The 24,148-nt window shown below is 41.8% G+C and overlaps 1 protein-coding gene across 2 annotated transcripts in view; it reads left to right on the top strand.

Annotated features, from left to right (window-relative positions):
* The window catches only part of ADAMTS2 (ADAM metallopeptidase with thrombospondin type 1 motif 2), a 252,659-nt gene that overhangs the window by 131,553 nt on the left and 96,958 nt on the right, over positions 1-24,148 (top strand). For both annotated transcript variants that reach the window (XM_080398419.1, XM_080398418.1), the window contains one exon: positions 1,940-2,099. In XM_080398419.1, coding sequence (XP_080254545.1) covers positions 1,940-2,099 — 160 coding nt within the window. The remainder of the gene's footprint in view (positions 1-1,939; positions 2,100-24,148) is intronic.

Consider the following 24,148-nt stretch of genomic DNA (forward strand, 5'->3'; position numbering starts at 1 on the left):
TAGCAAAAAGCAAAATCACTTTTTTTTTTCACATGACAGTCAAGCGCTCTGTGTATTTCTCCTGGGCGTACGTATGGTGTGTGCATCATACTCTGTGCAGTTGAGCATGCATATGCTTGTTTCTTCTTAATTTTTAGTTGTGCATTTCTCATAAAAATACTTCAAATTTTCTGGATATAATATTTAATGTCCAGAAGAAGTGTGCGTGTATACAATTAAAATATAGATTAGATTGACATAAATTCTGAATCTTTTATGTATTCCTCTTTACAGTAAAAGATCAGTCGCTGTCTCTCTGGTTCAGCACTTATTTTCTCGGTTGTCTTAGCTTCCTTGAGCTGCTGAGCTTGTCTCACCTTTTTTTGTATCTGATGTGGAATCTAAATTAGATAAGAAACAGGACAGGATTTCGAATTCAGTTTCCTCTATATAGGCAGGATGGCATCAGTTTAAATTGCTTCAATATAATTTTGCTTCTTTAATCCTTCTCTTTCAATCTGTTTTTGTATACATTATATATATGTGAAATCTGGGACTGGAAATCTTGCCTAATGTAAGTTAAGACATGACAAATGAACCTGACATTTTTCCAAGGAGGGAACCAAAGAACATACTGTATTTATAGCAGTAGGAATATAGTTTGCTGCTTGTAGAAGAAAAATATGCATTGTATGAGAACTTCAGTGCTGGGATACGATAAGAGTGTTTAGAGGATGCTTCTTTCAAGTGAGGGCACTCAGTTCAAAAGAGCCAAACTGGTTCTGGAATCTTGAGGTGGGGCTTCACCCAGCAGAGGGTTTTGGCTCCCAGGAGCTCAGATAGCAAGATGATGTGTGTCACAGTGTCAACATGGTCTGCTGTGCCCAGTGTGAAAGGCCAGTGACTCCAGGATCATCAGTGGGCTTAGTGGGAAAGAGTATGATGAAGGAGTTTCTGAAGGTTGGATCTGGGGCTTCTCTCAATAATAATTGAAACAATTTCTTTCACGTTAATAGTAAGACTTTCTGTTTACAAGCTAAGAGTTCATTACTTTAAGTTCTCAAACACAGATGTGAAAACATATGCAGGAAAACTGATTCAAGCCAACTATCTCTGCAAGGCAGCTACTGGCTGCTGTGACCTTCTGCAGTAGGGCAGGACTGCAAGAAGAGACAAATTCAGGCAATCCAGGTGCCCAAGTTGATTGACCTGCATGAAGATAATGAAAGACTTCTTAAAGTTTTCAGTCTTTATGAGGGTTTCCCCTGAACATGGTGAGAATCATCTGGGTGATGTTCATTTGAGGTGCTCTGTAGAAGTGCAAATTTTTCTTTTTCATACCAGCATGTCTGAACAAGTTTTTATCTCTTAGCAATGCACTACTGACACCTTTTTTTAAACTAGTTGTGGCTAATTCTTGAAGAGTATTTTGTCAGCGAAACCCTTTGCATCAAGGGGTAAATAATCACCAGGCTTAGCTGTCTGCATGTAAGAGAGTACTTTTCCATCTTGCTTCTGAACAGAAAGGCTCTGTTTTTTGACTGTTGAACTGCACATCAGGATCCACTTATGACACTGAACTAGTTGATCCTTTATTTAGAAGGTAGTAAGCACTGGAGCGGTCTGGGCCTGACAGATAGCTAAGGTCATAGTAACTTCCATTGTAGCTGGTTTCTCATGGAGTGTATTTCCTAGACAGATCCTTAGACCTGTACTTTGCTCATGTGGTGCAAGGAGAAGTCCTTTTGGTTCAGGGTTGTATCTTTTGTCCTTTCTTGTCAAGTTGGGGAAGTGATGCTTCGTTTTGCTCTAATAAAGAATTCACCTCGTTTCCTCTCTGCATCCTAATTGCTCTCTAGAGAGCACTAAAGTGTGCTTAAGCATATTGTAACTGTTTACTTACAACGTCTGCTGTATGTGCAGTAATGCAAAATGTTCGATCTCTGCCCTGTTGCTGCAGGCTGGCATGATTCGCACAGACAAGGACGAGTTCTTCATTGAACCTCTGGAGAAGGGGGCCCAGGAGGAGGAAGAGGGAGGAGGCAGAACGCACGTGGTCTATCGCAGAGCAGCTGCCAAGAAGGAGCTTCCTATTGAGAATGCGGATGCCGTGTATAAAGGTAAGGCAGAGATGTTAATGCCAGCTGATATATAAAGTGTAGCTGAAGGCATGTAGCCAATGTGATCTGCTATCTCTGACTTTGTTGTTCTTGAAAATGGAAATGTGTTCTTATTCCTCTGTGGATGAAAAAGTAGGGAAGGAGTTGAACACTTTATTTACCTGGGGTAAGCAAGCATTTCAGCAGCCAAAACCATCTCCAGGATGGTGGAATTGTATGTGCTTGAAAGAGTTTCCTTGGTTCTGGAGATAGCATAATGTCATGCGTCCCAATGAGTCCCTGGGTCAGAGCAGAAGGGGGTGGTGGATGAAAGCAGCAGTGCAGAGGTGCCTGTGCCTGCTGGGGACAGGTAGAAGTGCTGGCTTTACAAAAGCTGCAGCAAGAACGTGGAGGCTGACATGGTACGTAGGCTTCTCGCTGACAGTGTCTTCACTGGGCTGGATTTAGTGCCAGCCGTGAAATAATGGTATCTTCAGATATGAACACAAACTTTCTTATTTATGTGTTTCCAAGTGTGGAATTTAACATACTAAGTATGTGATAGACAGTGATGGAATAACGGGAGCTAAACATAAACACCTGTTCTATGTAGTATTTTCTATTTCTCCAGTAACTGCTTGGATGTTGCACCTTTTTTTCTGAATAAAGGATGCAGATCTGGTAAGTGCATGTTTTGACAGCTGATGTTAACACTGAGATTAACTGGGTCATTTGAGTGGAAACAACAGAAGAGCTACATTTTTGTTCCAAATGTGTGTACCAAACTACAGTTATTTGCCACTCATACCCTAGTATTATCTTATTTTACTATAATATGTTTTAAACTATAATGCAGTGTGTTAGAATGTCCTTTGTAGAAATTTTCCCAGTGATCCCCATCCCTCTACTATGGCTACCTTAATAATTTTCAAAAGAGAAGGAGTATGGTACCTGTTGTAAGAATGCTACTCTACACTCTATTCTTGCATTTAGTAATCCCCAGAAACCATCTGAATCACAGAGATGGGGCACTGAAGTTAGGGTCAAGTGAACAATATAAATTTCTCAATGTTCAAGTTGGAACGGGGAGAAAAAAGAAAGCAAGCAATGGCATTCAGCTAACTTTTTTGCCTCACTTTGGCCGTCAGTATGGTCCATGTACCTTGTGACTGACACAGGCTGCGTTGGGCTCTTCTGGTTGCCTTTGAACTTGTTCTGGAGCAGAGCTGGGGGATACAGGAATTTGAATGCCACAATCACATAATCATAGGATGGAAGTTGCTCTTTTAGTAGTTGTTTATAAAAGTATTGCAGTGTTGGAAAATATCAGCCAGCCACTGTGTTTCCTCTTAAACAAAAGAGACTTGATTTTATTCACACCTTATGGCAGTATTTTTGGTTTTGGATGGTAAATATTCCTCGGGAGTAGGAGTCTGGTACACAGAAAGGCAGAAATTGTAGATCAGCTCCAGTTACTGGCATGTGGTACCTGCTAGAGGAAGGCTCTGACAGCAGCATCTGAAAACACCTCTCTGAAATGCAGCGCCGTGCTGCGTGGCCGCTTGTGGAGCGGATGGCAGGGCTGCTCGTGGGCTGCTCACCGGGGCTGGCAGCAAAGCTACATGCAGTGTGTGATGCCACCGGACTTCTGCGTCTGTCACCTCTCCTGTGCTGAGGGCTTGTGTAAGGGCTGAAGTTTATAGGCACTGGTACAAAGGCACAAAATCATAATAGCCATCAGCCAGCACTGTAGGATTAAAAAGCAAAAGTGAGGCTGAACTCGGGCAGGCCAGGCTGAGCCGTAGCACTGACCGTGTCTGGAACAGCAGGTGTCGGTGACGGGTAGGAATAGTTGTGATTTTTCATATTTCAAATTTTAAAAATAAGGAAAAAATCCTAAGAGTAGTAATATTCCCTTCCATCCACCATCTTTTGATTTGTAAAACTGATTAAAGATTAGTTTTTATTTTAGAACAAAGCCCACAATACTGTACAGGTTTTTTCCCCCGTGAAATACTCTTTGTCTTTAACAGAACCACTGAATGTCCACTCTGAAACTGGTCTGTTCTCTGCTACTTTTTATTAAACCTGGCTTCCCACCTCTGATTTGCTTTAGGCAACAGGCATGGAAAGGACATGCTTTCAAAAACTGTAATTTTATTTTCCAGTTTGTCTTTTTCCAGAATGCATCTAGTTTTGGTTAACAAATGTCAAAATATTTAGTGACTGGGTGTTGATAAACATGCTGTGCTGCGTGTTTCCATAGTGCTTTAAATTAATCAATGAGCTTATTTAGGAAATACTTAGTAGGGCACTTTCAGCATGCTGTAACTGTTTGGGGGAAAAAAAAAAAAAAAAGAGGTTAACCAAGAGCACTCCCCCTCTTCCACCATCCCTGGAGACAACTGCATTGTTGCCAAGTCCCATAAATTTACATGTGATGAATTGTAACACTTGGACTATTTTTAAAGGTCCAGCCTCCAGGAATCTCATGAATATGTGATGATTTTTTTCTCCCTAGGTGAGCTTCTGGCTCTTTTAACTCTTGATAAAAACTTTGTTGTTTCTGACTGTGTAAATAAAGTGAGTAACACAAAGTGTATAGTAGTCCATAATTTTTAAGACAGCATCTTTCAAAATCCCATGATATGTTAATTTAATCCTATGATTTGGGAGGGGATTGTGAGTCATGATTTTTGAATGCTTGGGTTTGGATAGATAGATACAAGTCCCTTATAAATATTCCTGTCTCTGGCACTGTTTTCACAAGAAATAGGACAAGCTGTTCTCTCCCCAGTGAAACAGGAGGTGGACCAATTGAAAGCTCCATGGAGTTGGAGTTGAGTGGGTCAGTCATCATCTCAAGGATGAGGGGCTTGCGCTGGGCAGCGGTCGTGCTGGACCTTGCACCACACAAGGGCTTTGGGATTTACTCCCACCGTCGGCAGGTCCGTTAGGGACTGCTGGGAGGGAAGTCTCTGCGGGGGAGAACCTGGAGAAGTGGGGCTGGGGCTGTGGAGCCGGAGGTCCCAGCGGGGTGTAGGGAGCCTCCTGCAGTGCAGGGCATGGGGCTCTACAGGGCTAGGGGGGCTCTTCGTGGCTCCTGTCTCCATCCAGAAATGAAGAGCTCTTCATGCCCGGCACACCGCCTGAGCGGGTGGTCGTCTTTAGCCATTTGAGACTTTGGGGGCAAACTTGCTCTGACTTTAATTATTCTCATAATGAATCTATATGGGGCCATAGTCTCCTAAATGCGGTTGTTCTGCATGTTGGTTTGTTGGAGATCTCAGTACCCCGAGTTAATGTGCGTGGCTGCCCAGACAGAGAGCTCCAACACGGAGCTGCAGGACAGCAGCAGAGAGGTCCCTGAAGTGGACGGGCAGCTGATCTTCCCCAAAAGACAACTAGGACTAATGGAAGATCCATTTTCTATTGCTTTGAGGGTGGATTCATGCATAAAGAAAAAAATCTGCATTTTCCCAAATGTGGAAGTAAATTCGAACTGTGCTAACAGGTACGGCAAGGGGGACTGGACAGCACTTTTTTCTAGCATTTTCCATATGCTGGTATCTATCTTGTATTATAGTAAGGGAAGTTGAGATTTTATTCCATCTGTTTAAAAAATGCAAATAAACAAAACCCACAGCCTCCTAAGCCTTGGAGAGATCAAGGTATGCATCTTCTTTTATGAAGGCTCTGCTGACGTGCAGGGTTTTAAGAAGTGGAATGTGCTGGGAGAGAATGGACATGAAATGAACAGCAGAGCTCTAGTCTGATTTCAGACCGTACCAGGTTTGCCTCTGTGTTTACGTAAAACGCTATCAGAATATTGGGAAAAGTAAATACTTCTTTTGGCAGCCTGAATGATTGTGTTTTGACTGGTGCAGGATTATCTGGTGTTTGTGAGAATCACAGAGTAAAGGGTGTAATATTTCTACTTGGTTTTCCCCTCTCAAAGAATACTACTTGTTATGTGCTGGAAAAATGTAAGCATCATATTTTAGGCAAGTAATAATCTGCAGCAGAGTAGTACTGTGAAATTCTGTGCGAGCTCGTTACAAATTAGGCTAATTGTTTTGGAAAGAAATATTGTCATGTAGTGGTTGATGTATTGCAGGTATGGTGGGAATAAACCCTATTTTTTCTGGCAACTGCTTTTAGTACTTGCATGCATATAATAATTTATCTTTCTCTAGATAAAAATAAGCAGCATGTTGAAAATATTTTAATATTTCCAGTTGAATTCCTTCTTACAAAGAAGAGAAATGTTGCTTGACAGCAGTAAAACTTCCTACATGATAGAACTAGAATAAAATAGGCATGCTAGGGGAGGTTGTTTTTTCTTCAGACTGCTGGGTTTTTGCTTAAATATTCTTTAGGTGTTTAGAGTTCTTTAGGTTCTTTAGATGTTAAGTGAAGAGATGGCAAGTATTTAATGAATGGTTATGGCAAGGTCTGGAAAACCAGCTTGATTTTTTGCCTCTAAAGACAATCTGATTATCAGGCTTGTAAGCTTTAATATCCATTTCCCCAGCTAAATTACTGTGTCTGTTATGTTGATCAACGGAGAGGAAATGATTATACTAAAAATTCCTTATGTTTGCCTTCTCTCTCAAAATCATTGCCTAAATATGCTGCTCTGAGTTTTATTGTATTGCTTGACTGATGAGAAACAGAAACTCAGCTTTACTTGACAGTTTTATTTACTGTGCAGATGAAAGATGACCTTAGCCAAGAACAGTTTATTACTGAAGGAAGACAGCAAGGTAACTCTCCAAATGTGCTTAAACCAGGCAGACTGTTGTTTCTTTACTGCTAATTAAATCCCTTGGAATGGCCAAACCCAATCTGACGCAAGTCCCATCATGAATATGCTCTGGGCTGACGGGGTGGACGGACTCACAGCCTCTGCTGGAGACTCGTGATCCCTTTCCCAGGGCAATACTTGGGCTTCCTTGCAGTCAGACCTTCAGAAGCGTAGTGGCTTGGTGCTGAAAGATGGGATCATTTTCTGTGACCCCATGATGTACTTCTTGGGGCAAAACCCATCCTTTTCTCTGTCTTTTTTTTTTTTTTTTAATTCTACTACTGTTTCCTTTATGTCGAGGATGGCTAACATCCCCTGGGCCATCAACACATACCAGTCAGGTAAAAGGACAGAAATAAGTTGCTGCTACTACTCAGCAGAAGCAACCAGCTCCTTTCTGACAGATGCCCAAACCTCGTCAGAGCAGAACTGCTGCTCAGTCCTGTTAGTGACATCTGCCCCTCCACAATGCAGAAGGACAAAAGCCTTTCCTCTTCCTCACACTGATGGGACGTACTGGAGTCCTGAGGGGTTGGGGGCCGATTCAGCAGGAGAGAAATCCATGTCAATTTAAGCGTAAACAACCAAACACTAGAAGTTACTGGAAAAGATTAAGAAGTTAAAAATATGATAAAGTTGTAGCAACTCAGTTGCCAGAGCTTTGCAGGTTTTAGAGATGATATTTCAGAGGAAGACTACTCCATCATAGTCCATCAAACTGTCAATGCCATTGATTTACTAATGTATTTAAATTACTTTTTCAAAACCAACGTACATCTGGTGTATATTTTTCTGGATTGCCTGAAATGACACTCAGATTGGCTGCAGGTTGGCTGGTTGCCATTCTAATTTACAGAAACTTTCCTGGTTACCTTTGCAGGGGAACAGTTCCTTCAGGAAACTGAAGTTTCTTCAAATTCAATCAATATTTCCTCTCAGCATGTACTCCTGCTGATTAATTACTGTTCCCTTATTTTGCAGTCAGTAAGGCACTGATGACAATATTTTTTGTCTCCTTCCTACATCATCTGTGCATGATAAATACATCTGTCTTTCTCTCCTGTCTTGGGTTTTCTCTGAATTTCACATTGCAGATTCATGGGGCTTTTCTGGGAAGGGAAAGATTGAGAATTCAATTGTGAATCAACTTTTGAGTAAGAAGCAAGGTTATGCACTCATGAGAAAACAAGTCTTCAGAGAGTGAACTTAGGCCGTTGGGTGTCACCCTGCCCAACCATAGGTGCAGCTGATGAAGCAGATTTTTGCTAGCACAGGCAAGTAAGATCCTTGCAGCAATTTTAATATGAAACTTTAGGATAAATCTAAAGGTTTCTATTTTTATAACAGTGCAATAAATCATCTGGGATGATTCGGTGAAGGCTAATGAACAATGCTCTTACATGTCCTTGGTGTGAAATACAAGCAATAACCTTTTTTTTCCAGAGTTGATAGAATTTTCTACCATAGACCTTCCCAAGCAGGTGGCCTTAGCTGGGCCACAGAATGGTCTCAGGTGAAAAGTCAATCCTTCAAAGTGCTTCTGGGACAGTCAGTTTTCTTTTGTCTGGAAGTAAAATTATTATGAATAGATTTTTTTTTTTTTTTAGTATTAGTAATTTTGTTGTGTTTTTTTTGGAGGGGAGGGGAAGTACTCATGTAACTGCAGCTTCGTGGTGATGCGCATGTGTATCAGGATGACTGTAAAGCTGTGCAGGCTACTCTTACAGTGGGCTTTTTTGAATATTTGAGTGCTTTGGAAAGCGTATTGCATCTTCAAAAGGCTTGTGCTTTTAATTAAACATCTCCTTTTTTCCAGATGCTAAAAATCGCTTTCAGAACAATTGAACGCTCATTAAATCTTTTCTCATTATTTCTTCATGACATCAAATCTGTAGTCCCTGCAGCACCGTTTTGTTTCACCAGTAGCATAAATCCTCTTGTACCTAAGTGAAAAGCAGTGGGGTGGTGTGGAGTGGTGCAGAACCCTGCTGCACGGCGATGCTGGGACAGGGAGCAGGGAGCTGCCACACAGGCCGGCTCCGCTGTGGATTCCTGGTGCTGAGCTGTCACCTCCCTCTCCCATGCGCTCCACAGAAGTGCAGTCATTCCTGTAATGAACAGTTGCTAAACCTGGAATACAGGAACAGAATAACAGTGTCTTAAGAAGCTCCGTTTCTGTGTTTGTCCCCACCTTTCTCATGAGGTAGCCTGAGTTCCACGTAGACTTCAAGGAAATACTTAAGCGCATGCTTAACTTTGAGCAGGCACTTAAGCCAAATCAATTCCAGTGGGATTCAGATGTGTGCCTTATGTTTTTTTTATTCTGAATGGAAGTGGGTTCTGTTTTGGCTGAGGCATGTTACTGGAGCAAGATACTTCCATTCAGAAATGCATGAATTAAAGGTGAACAACTTAATTATTTGTGCTTATTTAAATATCACTCATTTACTGGTATCATTAGCTAATGTCAAAGTAAAATTAATTTCTTTCTCAGCTGTTGAGTTAATTCTAGCCTTTCTACCAATTCAAACATTATGATAAGGCTCTCCTAAGTGATTGTTATGAACAGCTTACAGCTGGACTTGAACATTACCAAATGCTGCTAAATATAATCAAGCTGATATTGGTCTACAAAACAACAGTTTTCAATTCTCATACAAATACTCCTGCAAAATTTTTATGAAAAATGGGAAAGCGCTCATTTTATTTTATCACATTCTTCTGTCAATTAATTCAGCACTGGGTGTGTGTGAAACTAAGCTTGATTAATCACTTGTTTATGTTTACATGTAGTCAACAGTTGCTTGTTTATAGAGACAAAACATTTTACAACAGATTTCATTAAGGTTCATTTTTATTCTTCCTCATAATATCCATCGATCTCACAGTCCTTAATGAATTTAGCCTCTCAGTCTCCTGGGAGGAAAGAGAGAACAAAATATTTGCCTTTTGGACAAGAGTAACATAAACCTTGTTTTTACTGAAAGCTGATCCTGTTTCTTGCTGGTAATAACCCAGTGAAAGAGCAGAGTTCATTGGAGCACCAGTTCATAAGTCAAAACGTTGCCTTCAGAGCCCGTGCGAGTGCTTGCATGTGAGTGTGTGCAGCCGCCCACAGGCATGTGAGGAGTTTTTGCTTATGAAAATGTATGTGCACACCCACATGGTTTTTGCAGTTTCACATTTACGTTTTTTTCCCACAAAGTGTCATCCTATTGGGGTTTGTTTATTTGCAAGCTGTGTTCATGTTGTCCAACCTGCTGAGAAAGACAGAGGATGGCAATGGTCCAGCGGGTTCTGATGTCTCTGCCAGGCACAAAGAGGGAGAAACTTCTTCACAGAAAGACCTTAATATTCTGACAAACTGAAAGTGTTCTGCAACCCGTATCTCTGTTTAGGAAGTGGATTTTGGAACTGAAAGTTCAAAAATATGAGTAGCATGTAGTGTCTGCTGTTTTGTACCATGGGATTCAAACTCTGTGTTTAATAACAATACGCAAAATAGCATCTGGTATGCGTCACTAAAATAAGCTCTAGTACAAAATGCTGATAAACATTTTCTGTATAATATATTTTCTGACTGGAAGTGGCATAAATTTTGTCTGCTGTCCATGATAATGATGATAAAATAGTTTGATCAGGCTAAAAGCTCCAGGCATCATCAAATGAAAGCAACGGACAAGCCCAGAGTTGCAAGGTAGATGGGTATCCTTGAGACATCTACATTTCTGTCATTTCTTGCAACAGAAGAGCCCCATGTGAGGCCTTGTGAAGTGGTCCAAGGATTAAAAATGTATTCCAGCTGATTCTGACTGTTCTCAGCTGTGTGAAATCTGCTCCTCGGTGGCCAGCCACTGAAGCAGTGCTGTGTGCTGCTGGTGTCTCAGCACTTGCAGAAGGGACACTGGAAGGGTCACTGTGTTTACAACAGTGCGAGACCCAGGTGGAGAATGAAAAACAAACCACTTGGTCTTTCTCTGCACTAATTTAATTCATGGTGGCTGCTGTACACAAGCATGTCCTACAGGCAAACGCTGTTGCTCATGAGCTCAATGCTGGTTAAAGGGAGAGTATTTCCGTGCCTCAGAGCTGGTGCTGCATAGCTAATCCCCGAGCCAAAGGGCTGTTTTCTTCAGCTAACTGTGTATATGGTAGGTTATGCATTGTAACACATTTAATCACTGCATTATGCACTGTTCGCTTTAAAGGCTGTTTTTCCCACTGCCCTAAATCCATCTCCCAGCACAGGCACAACTGCTTGTCCTGCCTCCCTTCCCCGTTGCAGTCACAAGTCCCGTGCACTGGGCGAGACACAGCAGCGCTGGGGCAGCTTAGCAGCGCAGACAAATACTGCTCGCCACTACTCCCTGCTGAGTGAGCTGGCAGAGGGACACCGAGAATTTCACCTGCCTTTTGCAGTTAGGGTGAGAGAGGGATGCAGGTCTTTGGGCCCGATTCTTCCCCTGGTGTGTGCGGGTGCAGTGATGAGCAGGGAAGCATGTGCTGCTTTGATGCTTTCGCTTTAGCAAAGCACGTGTTACGCTCTGTGGGAGGCTGGGGAATATGCCTGTAGTAACCCAATGGTTGGTATGAATTAGGTGCGTGGTCTACAGAGTATTGGTTTATAACTAGAGCCTGTGCTGGGTAATAACTTTCTGTAGCCGTTTTGTAGCTCTTGCTTATTTATTTGTGTTCTCTGTGTTTTGAATTCCCTAAGCAATTCTTGGGGCTGCCTGGATTTTTTAGGTAAAAATAACTCACTTGAAAAGCAAGCAACAGTGGTGTTCAGCTAGTGCAAGTCTCCTTTCCCCTGTGCTTTCCTGAAATTATAAAAGGCAAGAGGATCTTAGACCAGGGAAAAAGCCAGCAAAATTAGTGATTTCAGTTGAAGCTGCACTTTGGTACAGTAGTAAATTACTTTCTTCTTGAAAATATGTGTTTTTCTATAGAACGGAAACACTATTTTGAAACTGGGATAAGTAACATAAACTTGCAGAAACTGTGCTACTGCAAATTACGAGTGCAAACTCTGATTTTTCTAGATTATCACGTTACAAATGATTTATAATTATTTTTCAAAATATTTTGTCCCAGACTGTGTATGGCATAAAGTCTCACATGCATGTTTGCCGGTAATAGTTTGAATTTAATTGTCTTTGTTCATTTGAATATAAACCTCAGGAGCTGTGTTACCTAACATTTGCGTGTTAGATTTAAAATGTTCTGTTGACAGGACTGTCTTGGTCCATGATGTACTCTTAAGCCAAGCAATGATTATTTTGTTAATACAGTGGTGCCTTCTTGGATTTGAACCCTTTCTTTTAAAGGCCAATTAGTGAGCAGTAGCCACCAGCAGCTTCACTGACTTGCCATCGCATCTCGGACGTGGCATGATGCTCTTGCCTAGTTCAAACCCTGCAACACTGCCTGCACAGACCTGCATCCTGATCCTGTATTGCTGAGACTCTGCTACTGTAACAAGAACAAGGGCATAGTTTCGTAATTGGTTTAAACCAATCTAACACTGTGCTAATGGCAGACTAGTCCTCTCCCCTGCTGGCCACACGGTCCCTCTGCCAGCTGTTGCTATCTGAGCCGCATTGCTGAAAGGGATGCAGTCACCAGGTAGAGGCTATTGGATGGTCCAAAAGCACTGAGGCAGGCAACTGAATCCTTGCATGGCTTTCCTCAGTGCCAGTGGAGACCCTTCTCTCTGCTGGCTGTGCATCTGGAAAGAGACCCTCACAGAGACTGGCACCCGGTTCTGTTGTCCACCTGGTGCAAAGGGCGAAGTCTCTTGCAGACCAACAGGCGCCTCTTTCGATATGTGATGTTGCACGGCTCTTTGGAACTGCAGTGCTTGTTAATGGGTTAAATACCGCATACTTTATTTTCCAGCAAGGTCTTTGATCAAAAGCCTGGTATGCATCTTTGCTCTTCCTTTTATCTGTGAGTTTTTGTGCAGTCACTTACTTGTTCCAGCTCTGTCTGTGTGCTCAGACCATCTGGCACGGCTCACCTGCCCGTCAATGTGTGCTGCTTTCAAGGGGGAAAATTATTAATCACAATCTGGATGGTGAGGGGATTAGGGATTGGTTTTATTTCAGCTCCGGAGCTGACAGTTCTACAGGTAGGTAGTTCTTCAGAGGTTTCTCATCAACCCTTTGCAGTATTGTCTGATGGGTGTGCGAGGAAAGGCAGCCAGAAATCCTGAAGGGCCGAGCATCAGGGAGGAGTCAGGGCAGTGGTCCTTGGCAGCTCAGCCTCCGCAGTCCCTCGCTGCGGGCCCGCTCGGAGGCTGTCATGCCGCAGGAGCCTTGCAGTGCTAAGGCTCGCTTTCTTTAGCACTGCTGGGCTTCAGACAGTTGTCCTTGGAACGAAATCCATTTCCCTGGGCTTTGCTACATTTTGCAGGTTTTGGCAACTACAGACTGTCAATTTTAAAAAAAGACATGTGTTTGTGGTTTTTGTTTGTTTGGTTTTTGACGGTAACCCTAATATTTTAACATTGCTTCAACAATTGTAGCTTTTTAAAAATTGGAGTGATTATTTACAGAACATTTAAGGAAGGATTCTTTTATCCAAAGAACGAGTCACACGTGAGACATGCTAAAAGTAACCTGAAAAGAAAAGCCTAATAGTGGTTTCCATGAACTGCCACCTGTGGGAATTTTTTATATTTATAATCTTGTCAGGTATCTGTGCACTTTGTGACCACGTCTGTTTGGCTGTCAAGGAGATCTTTTTTCCTGTTGTACATGTGGAGGCATATTACAGTTGTTGAAGGTGCTTGCTGACTGTGAATGGTGAGAGACACTGAGAAATGTTTTATGCCTGAAGCAGCTGCCTCTGAAATGCCCATCCCTCGCCTCCCTTCACAAACCACCTTGCATGCTTAGCAGGGAAGTCACCAGAGAAAGTTTACCTTGGTGGTGTAGGGATTTTTTTTAAAAAAACTTTTAAATATGAACCATCATTTTGTTTTCTCTGTCTGGTCTCTTTTTTTGTGAAGTACCTGCAGGATAAATTGGCAGTGTCATTTAAATGACATGGGGTTTTGAATAGGTCTTTGGATGTGGGAAGCAGTGACATTTTGGAAACTTCACTCTCCCATAGGTCAGCAAACACAGGTCACTTCATGGGAAAGCGTCTGGTATGACTTGCAGCAACAGTAACCAAACAGTGACATGAGAAATTGCCCTTGACTGACTATTAATATATATGAAATTAACGGGCACTGAGAATTGCATCCTTTGAGCTCTTTTGTTGTTGCTGAGTGGGCAGCAATCCTTTTTGTCTAATTAAGCTTCACTATATCACAGTGTTCAGAGTTCATTCATCTTACTGGGTTTCTTCCGTTCTAGGGTTTTCCTTTTTTAGAGAGACACTTATAATATATAGTAACGAACACATCGCAGTTGTGCATGTTTTTTCCCCTGTGGAGCAGGGCAGATGTTTGGTTCCCATTTTACAGAGATCTCTGCATCTCAGTGTTCCCGTACACATTTATTCACATTGAAGCTGGGTATGCCAAACCCAAGATATTTGACACTTGAATATATTTGTTAGGTGGCTTTTAAAGCAAATTTCTTTTAAATACATAAAAAAATTGATTTCATGGGGATTGGGGAACCAGTTCTTTCAAGGATCTGAGCTTAAAATGATGTATTGTCTAAAGCCATAGATTAAATCTGGGCTTGAATCCTTGTTCACAGGCTCACTGGCCATGCTTCCTGCCAGTTGGACTTAGGCTTTTCCCAGTCCCTGTTAAGAAAGTGCTGACTAAAGAGCAGGCTGGAAGTCATACATTTTAACTTTATATTCTCCTTGCAAGCTGAAGTATTTTTTGCTTTGTTTTTCTTTAAGCAGACCCTCTGGAGACTTGTTAAACTATGAAATGGTTAGAAAAAGGCAGCCCAAAGGCTCTAGCTAGGGGTATTAAATGTCCCAGGCAGACCTAAAATGCTGCTCAGTCTCCAGTGTAAAATATAACAAAGGGGGAAAATCTGATTTTGAGTCACCGTAAGATGACTTGAATATAATTTCTAAATTTCTAGGTATTTTTCGGATATCCCAATTATATGTGTGCAGAGAAACGGATGGTATTGACATCTCCATGGCAACCCATTGGAGTGTTTCAGATACTGACCTGCAGGTCATAAATTACTGAAGCAGAATATTTTGGAAGGCTGGCAAAATCTATCAGTCTGCTGCAAAATGTACAGGCAACAGCACAGCAACAAAATACATATGAGAAAACACAGGCTTCAGGATAAAGTCTGGGCTGAAAGTTCAGTGGAAGTTTTATTTAAGACTCCACTGGTGGTGAGTAACACCAAGACAGCCCTGAGGGTTAGTTTCTGCCATTTTTTGGCTGTGGATCTGGTTTGTATTTGTGGCTGGATGTGTGATAGAGGTGGGATGATTGTAAAGATGTTGTAGCTACTCCTATTATGCTTTTATTGGAGGTGCTAGCGGACTTCAGGAGAGCCTCACGTGGCTGCTTTCATGCTGCTGTTACACTGGCTGCTGGCGATGACGGTAGGGTGTGGGTGGAAGGGCACACGGCCTGAATTAGTTAAGCCTTAGATCTATGTGGAGGTTTTACCGGTCCGTAATAACTGATTGCCTGCTCTTCCATTTGGGACCCTCTTGTCAGACGTCTCACAGAGAATTAAATGGCCTTCTGTGCTGCTGAAACCCTGGCGGAAAGCACCGGCAAAGGGCAGAGCGTTCTTTGCAAGGAAAGCGGTCTGTCTAAGCCCTGAAGATTTGCAGCAGATAAGATTGATCACACTAGTAGGGTTTACAGTCCTTATGGGTCTCAGGTCAGGCAACTGGCAAGCCAAATGTCTCTGAAGCGACGGTGTGGGGGTTTCCAGGAATCTCTGGGAGAAAGAATCCCTTAGCTAAAAGGCCATGTTTCTTCCTTACACTTACTTCTTTTTAATTTTTTTAAAGTTTTTAAAGGAGAGCTCGGAGTCTTTGCAGTGTGAGATGGAACTGTACTCCCACCAAATAAATTACAGTGTCTTTCAGAATCCCTGTAGGCAATGCATGTTATGTGATAGCTAATTCTCACAGACCTTATATGAATGCATTTTCTGGGAACCGCCTTTGTAATAATAAATTACTGGTTGGCAAGTGGGTAAGGTTCAGCCAAGCCATGCACTTGATCCCGTTCACACTGATTTTAATGGAAAAGTTCCCAGTGAGCTTAGTGGGGGCAGACCCAGTGCAAGGCTGTGGGAAACTGGGTGGCGGAATTTGCCTGAATTGCAAAGTGCCTTTGTCTGCCTCTGCTTTGATTAATTTTGTACATTCTGGATTTTTGTGATTTACTTTGAGATTCATTTGAACACATTGAAGCTAATCTCTAACTTGAGAGAGCTAATTCTAACGTTAAAAATCAAGCATTGAGAATATGACCTATGTCTTCCTAATGGTGGAGTGTATCCATTGATGTGATGAAATGGACCCAGGTGTTCCTAACAAAGACACACCACACTTCACTCTTTGACACTGCTTTTATGTCTGTTGAGAGACAGCAACATTTTTCATTGTTCATGAAAAATTATCAGTGTCCCTTGGAAAATATTCTTATTTTTTACTGTTTTTTTCACTGTGTTGCTTGCATAGACTGTACGCTTGTACGTGCTGTTTTATAGTTGCAACAGATGTGCTTTCACCACTTAGCACGCAGGCTTGTGACAATGTCATACACATTAATGTAATTTGCTCAGAATTCAGGCAGAGTCTTTTTTCTGTCTTCAGCAGCTCGGCCACCAAGAATTGATTTTTTTTATTATTTTTTTTCTCCCCACTTACGCTTTGTTGATACCCTTCCTCATGTCGAGAAACACATAATTAGTTCCAACCAGTTCAACCAATTTGTCGCTAATGAATATGATAAGAAGCTTCCAGATCATAAGCAACCAAGTTATATGTCTTGGGATTTCAGTGCAAGCTGCTCCTTTTTCTTTTTAATGAGTGCAGTCTTGCTTCCTATCACCTGCTTAGGTACGCCTTCCTCCAGTGTTTGGTACAGATGCATTCAGAGCTGGGATGTAATTTTGTTAAGCTCTGTCAGTAATAATCATGCCTCCATTCCTTCTGGTGCTTTCTGATTATATAATTTTCTGAATTTTCATTGTACAGCCCTCTTTTGGGATATGTGCTTCACTGTACTTAATCTCATTGTTCCATTCATGCTTTGTTTTTAATCCAATTTGCAGGACATACATAGTGCCTTCCTTTCCCATAGTACTTTCCAAAAATCACTGCCTTGTGGTCATGTAGCAGTACCTTCTTCTCATCCCTCTGCTCCAATTTTCTGAAAAATGCTCAAGTGATTTCAATAATTGATTGAATTAGCATTGGGCTGTTCTTCTGTTTGTTTCTTCCGTTCACCAAAACTATTCCAACTCTACAGTGTGACTGTAAGAAGCCTAAAATTTTTACTTCTCTTTAAAATTCCTAAAATTTTAACAACTCAGTTGTTACTGGTTTGTCATTCCGATTCTTCTGTTTTTATCTCATCCAGCTGAGCCACTTCTTTTTTTTAAGGAACCAGTCATACCCCCTCAATATTTTGACCACTGTATACCAAGATGTCATATTGCATGAGGCCTTTGCTGCTCTCATTTTATTTTCTTCCAATTTATAGTGAAATTATTGGAAGAATTTGATATAATTGCGCTAGCACTTAGGAGGATTTTTTGTTCATGGGCAAATTCAGCTTGAAACACAAACCCAAAAGGTGATCCTTGCTCCCCAAATCCTAAAATATCCACTAAATCTAAGCAAAGCATATCTCAGTTCTGTTACAGCTGAAAAGGAGAGAAACACGCTTCCCTGTGTGCTAATGCCAAAAGCATCTTGCAGTATTGGTCTCTCTCCATTCTTCCAGAAGTCACTGTCGTGTGCAGGTACCTTTCTCACTTCCTTTATAATAAATGTTCAAGTTTTTCAAAACAAATTTCAAGTTCTTTAGATAACCAGGAGAAATTACTGTCTTCAGCCTCTATAGAAATGGATCTCAAGAAGGTAATTTTATTGGTTTCAGGATCTGAAGGATCAATAAGGCACCTACACACTTGGAAACTCCTGGCCTGACCTCTGCATACATGTTGGGTGCTCTCCTCGTTTCTCCCCCTCACTATCACCTTGATGACAAAGTCAGGGTAAACCCTCAGACTTCATTTATCTTTTTGCTCTTATAAACCGCAAAGTGATTTACAGTATGTTTCAGAAACACCACCAAGAACTCGGGGTGAATTTCCTTCCCTTGGAAGCGCTGAGCTTGGGCTGCAATAGGGGGCTGCTGTGCAAATCCAGGCTGGGGTCTGCTCTCCCTTTGCAGAGCGGTCTAAAGGCACACACCGCTGCTTTCATTGCTCGGTGCTCTCACCCTTTGCCAGAAGAAAACTTTCGTGCTTAGAGTACATACAGGTAGTGCCCTGTTGCTGCCGGCTGAGGGGCTTGTGTTGGCTCCTGGGCAGACTGGGTGAGGGCAGCGGCACAACTCACCTTATTGCTGGGGAAGAGCAGCTCTGGTGCACGCTCCGTGCACGATGGTTCCCTGCCAGGGTGCTTGGTAGGCAAGGTGGAACGGCACGTAGCAGAGTGAGGAAGCAAAGGAGGAGTGCCATTTAGTGTCTGGTTGTGGAGAGAACTGTATGCTTGCAATATGTTTTGCCTTCTGCTGGCAGTCCTGGTGTGAAAAGCAGCATAGCTTAATTAAGCAGTGTCAAGAGACTCGATTCTTCCAATCTGCCTTCCAATCTGAAGTGTTGTTCTTTGCTGATATAGCTGTATCTTGCAAGAAGTCGGTATCCTTATGGCTAAATGATCGAGCTTCATGAAGAATTTCAGTGTCACCTGCTTTTTGATGTATTTTACTAAGACTTGGACAAATCTGTTAGGCCCTGTGGACTGTCACTCTGTCCAGGATTTTCCAAACAGGGATCTGTGTGTGCTTTGACCACAGTGAATCTGCGCTGTCCAAGTCATGTGGGACTTAATCTGCAAGATGTATGGGACTTGGTGTGCATGTCCTGCACCACTGGTCCACCTGCACACTGTCAACCCAGTACATACCAGTTGTATCCTGCTTGCTGTGTGTGCTCAGGAAATTTTAGAGAGTGCTCTGCACATGTGACACTGTGCAGGAGGACATCTCAAATTTACTGGGTACATGTGTGGCTCACTTGTTCCAGTACATTGCAGCTGCACTAGATTTATTGTGCATATGAAGTTGGTTACCTCATGACCAGTGCTCTTGCATGGAGGAGTGGTCCAAAACACCAGTACATTGGTCAGACATCTGGACATCTAGAAATGTGAGACAAACAGCCAGTGTTCTCTAATTCCACCTGGGCAAAATTTCTGGGAAGATAAAGAGCAGAAGTAGGAGGGAGCCTGGATGAACAAACTAATGTCAAAACCTTAGTCTCAAGGATGTACTGTTCTCAAGAGCTTTGTTAGGATCGTGTTTGATAAGAATCAAGTTTCAGTGGTTTTTGGATTGTGTTGCTGAATAAGATGAAGCTTTCTTTGTTAAACTAAAAATGAAGAATACAAAAGGAACTTGGTTTTGGGTAAAGATCTTTTTTGTTACTAGAACCATCTTCCCCTGAAATATGGAAGATCCTTTCCAAATGTAAAAGTTATGCAAACATGTCTGAATATAGAAGTGAAACTGGAAAGCAGTGGGTTTCTTTTGCCAGTTTTGCAGGAGGCCACCCACAAAGGTATATCTTGTTTTTTTCTGTTTCTGGTTTCGTATTTTTTTCCCCTCTGGAAAAATACAATAAATTTTGTCTAAATTAAGAGCCTATTTTGATTTTATAATCTTTCTTATCAAAGCAGGAATGCAATGTAGTTTGAATTTTCCAAGTGATGCATAATTAGCTGAAGGAAAACAAAATTAAAGAAGGAAGTTGAAAATTTGGTGCAAATAGTGTATCACCAAGGCTCTAAGTTCTTGATCTGACAGGCTCATACATACCAGCCTTTCTCTACATGAGTGTGGATAAGCATTCATTCAGATCATATGGTTGAAGGCATTTTACTTGCTGTTAGTTGGTTTTGGCTGTACTTTTCTCCTAGCTTTGAGTGTTTGGTAATGGTTTGCTGAATTAAAACGAAAGTCCTGTTTTGACTTGCTATTTCCAATCTGTTTCTTGACCGTTGGTATTCTCAAATTTTACTCGTCTGGAAAGGCTGTTACTTTCCATTCTGCATATTCACTTCCCCTGACCAGTTAGGTAGGAAATGTGCTTAATTTCTGTGTAACGCAGGATTCCCCGCGGAGGGATGCTTTGCAATGGTTACAAACAATTCCTCTCTCTTTGCATCTGTCTCTGCCTCGCGCTGCTCTGCATACCATCTGATGTATGATTTTTCAGTGCAAGCAAAACCTTGGAAATGTGGGTAGAATGTGAGATGTTTATCATTCTTTATGATTCAGAAGCCAAATACTCCAGATCTTTGAGGTCACTTGTATAGCAGTATCAGTATCCACTGTCTACTATGGAAACTATCTCTCCGGTCCTTCGGTACGCCCCAAGCCCGTGTACCGCCACTCCTGCGCATTGTTCAGGCTTATTTAAAGAATTCCAGAGAAAGAAATTCAACAAGTTGTGCTTGGAGCCTACATTTTAGTCTAAATGATCTCACTGCTTAAAAATATTTTCTTGGGTCTAAGGTTTAATAATTTTTCACAATTTATCCTTTGTGGCTAACCCTCCCCCACTTTCTTCTTAAAATTCCTTCCCTTCCATGTGCCAGTGTTTTCTAGACACATAAGCTGTTATCAGGTTGTCTCAGCCATCTTTCAATCAAGATGTACTTTTTAGTTCCTGTAGATGATTATTTTTTTTCTTCATCTTTATGTAAATACAAAAATCGTACTAATGTAACCTCCTGTAGTTAAAATGATGCAACCGTACTTGTGTTGTTGTGTAACTTACTTCTGTGGGAAGACAAAGTCTGCTTGGGATAAGGCACCTTTATCCCACTACCCACACTGTTGCTTGTACTGATGATAATCGTCGCTCAGAAGGTAAGTGATCTAGGACAATAAACCAGAAGGATGCCTTTAAGTGAACAAAGATTTCCACACCCTTGAAAAAGAAAAATAAAGCAAATGGGTAGGCAGCTTGGCAACGTAGTCATCGGCGGAGTAAATGTGTGTCCTTGAGCAGAGTTCATGTTCTGCTGTGGTTTGGTGGTGTTTGGAAGGAGGAATGACTCTTATTCATATGTTTGTATTCCTGAATAAGTCTCAGTGATTAAAACATCCTGACAGAGCAGAGCTGTTTTTTGTAGATTCAGAACTGGGACAAAGCAATATTCAAATGTGGAGGACTCTGTTAATCCTGCAGTGCTGTCCTGACACTGGGTGTAGTTATTTTCTTTAAGGGATACTTTTCTAGAAGTGTTGTGGCTGCATGGTGTTAGAGTGGCATCACATCCTGACTTTGACTTAAAAAAGGTTTCAGAGTTACTGAATGCAATCACAAACAAAAACCTTAATAACGCAGGTGTTGGATTCCGAGGTCTGTGTCATACAGAGCTATGTGAGAGATACTGAGTCGATGACTTTCCTCAATTACACTGGTGGTGGGCCAAAACCCTCCAAAGCCACTGACTTCGTTGACATTGCACTAAATATCTACCGGCACAAGTGAGAGCTGACTCTAGCCCCACCTCTTTCTTTTCCATGTGCTAGATTGTCTCCAAAAATGGGGAGAATGTTGTTCTCTGGAAACAGAAAAGTAGATCATGAATGTCTGTGCTGCGGTATATACGAACCAAAACACAGGAACCTGTGCCAGAAAATTCCTAGCTAATATATCCAACCTGTTTCTTTAAATGGATTGCTCAGCAGTTCGCTGCGGTCCTTGCCAGTTAAATCATGAATGTCAGCAGGAACTGGTGGGAATTAATGTTACAAAAAGGGAGCTCCACTGTTCAAGGTAATGAAAAATCCAGAAGTGAGCGGCACTTGCTAACATCCACACGTTTTCTCTCATCCAGCACTGCTGTGCTGCAGCAGTTTGGCAATGGGGATAAGACTGAATCTATGTGAAGTTGAAAGCAATAATTGTATTCACCCAAGTGCTTTGAAAATCATTTTTTGCTTAACAAATAATTGGAAAGTCAAAAATTGACAGTCAAAAATGACACCATGCCAAATGAAGGCTTCTACCCAAAAGATATTAGAGAATTTGGGACAATCAAAGCTTTGTGAAGCTGTGGCTCCTCTGAGCTTACTGGGAACTTTCCCAGGGACTCCCATTTAGTAGAGTATTATGGTATGCTTTTGGCATGTAAAAGTACATCTCATTGATTTTGCTAAGCTATTCCCTCGTTTGCTGCTCTTTAGTGGTACTGAAATAACACTGTGTTGCAACGAGAGATGGGACTTCTCAAGGACCAGTGGATTGTCCAACAAAACTGTGAAGGAGATAGAAGGCACTGATGGAGGTGGTGTTCACTGTGCATCTCCAGAGGTCTCTGAGGGCTAAGGGTAACAAAGGAGCTGAAGATGCTTGGTACCCCACAGTACTACAATTTATAAATCTTAGAATCATAGAATCGTTCAGGTTGGAAAAGACTTTTAAGATCACTGGGTCCAACCATTAACCTAGCACTGCCAAGTCCACCACTAAACCATTTCCCCAAGTTACATGTCTATACATCTTTTAAATATTTCCAGGGATGGTGACTCCACCACCTCCCTGGGCAACCTGTTCCAGTGCTCAACTGGCTTTTGGTGAAGAAATTTTTCCTAATATTTAATCTAAACCTCCCTGGCACAACTTCAGGCAGTTTCCTTTTGTCCTCTTGCTTGTTACATCTTTGTTTCTGTCTTCTACTACTGTTTTCCATGGCTTATCTTTAACAATGCCAGAAGTGTTCTTGAGGTTGGCATAGAACAGCCATGCCCAAGAGATAAAGGTCAGCATCTCAGCAATAGTTCTGCTGTCCTCAGCCATTGCCTGAACATGGGGTAGATTAGTGAGGCTTCCACAGAAAGAGAAACCAGCAGTAGGCTTCTAAGGACAGGGAATATCTAAAAAATGGTCCAAAGTAATAAATCCTTTCTTGTTTCTAGAAATCGCACAGTAAAAATCTGTGTTCAGTGCTAATCATTTATTAAGTTTTAGGTGTTTTGATGTAATACCATTTGGTTATCTTTGACTGCTTTGTAAGTGGCTCTATTGCGCTGACGCTGAGAACCAAACCTCTGTTGATATAGTGTCTGTGGCCTCAATTTGATTGATCTGAGCGTACTTTCCAGTATAAATATTTTTTATTACCAGTAATAAAAATATAAATATGTATACGCAATAATGCTGTTAGTACATCATCTGCATTTTGTCCCCATTAGATGTTGGCACCACGAGGTTTTTGCCCAAGGGCAGGGCAAGCTGGCCAGGGCTGGCTCGGTGCTGCTGACTTGGGCAGCTGCTGTCCTTGTAATCCTGGAAAAATCTACCTAAATCCTCCAAAGTTTCATGCTCCCTGCATGAGACTGGGTGTGAAATTTTAATTTGCACTTGTCAGTCTGAAGTAAGGGGAAAAGGGAAAGCAAAGGAAAAAAAGCAAGGCATATGATAAATTTCACACTTTTGCCTGAACAAAGCAGCGCGGTACTTTTCTCCAGGCGTCTCAATGAATGTCTATGTGGGCAGTTTGAAGCTGGTGGTTTATCTTGAGAGATGGCAGAGTTGTAAGCAGAGTGGGTAGAATCAGCTATCGTTGATGATGCTTCCTATTATTGAATTCTGATTTAATTTTCCTAAAAAACTGCCAAACTTCACTGGTTTGGGCCACATTTTTTTTATGTCAGGTGCCTGCCACGGCCAAGTTACACTGGAGACTTCAGCCAGATTGGTTTTTGGCAATGCTGTTGAGGTCCTGCTTGATGAATGGAGTAAACAAGGCTCCCCAGGGGAGCATCTGCTTGGGATTTTGTTTTCTTTTTGCTCTCCAGAGTATCCGTTCATGCCTTCATTCCTGATCCCTTTTCAGATCCTGCTCTGATGACTGAACTTCCTCCAGGCTTTTCCCCTGACACTAATCACTGCTGTGCTTGAACGTTTCCCAGCCATTAATGCATCTGTTTTCATAGCCCTCCACGAGAAGAGAGTATTTTTTCCACATCTTACAGAGGAGGGAACCGAGTAACTAGTGGTTAAAGCTTAAGCTTTCCTTGCATTCTGGCTGGCCCATTTTAGGCACCTTTTTTAAA

This window comes from Falco punctatus (genome assembly GCF_963210335.1).
Source record: "Falco punctatus genome assembly, chromosome: 8".
Classification (NCBI taxonomy): domain Eukaryota; kingdom Metazoa; phylum Chordata; class Aves; order Falconiformes; family Falconidae; genus Falco; species Falco punctatus.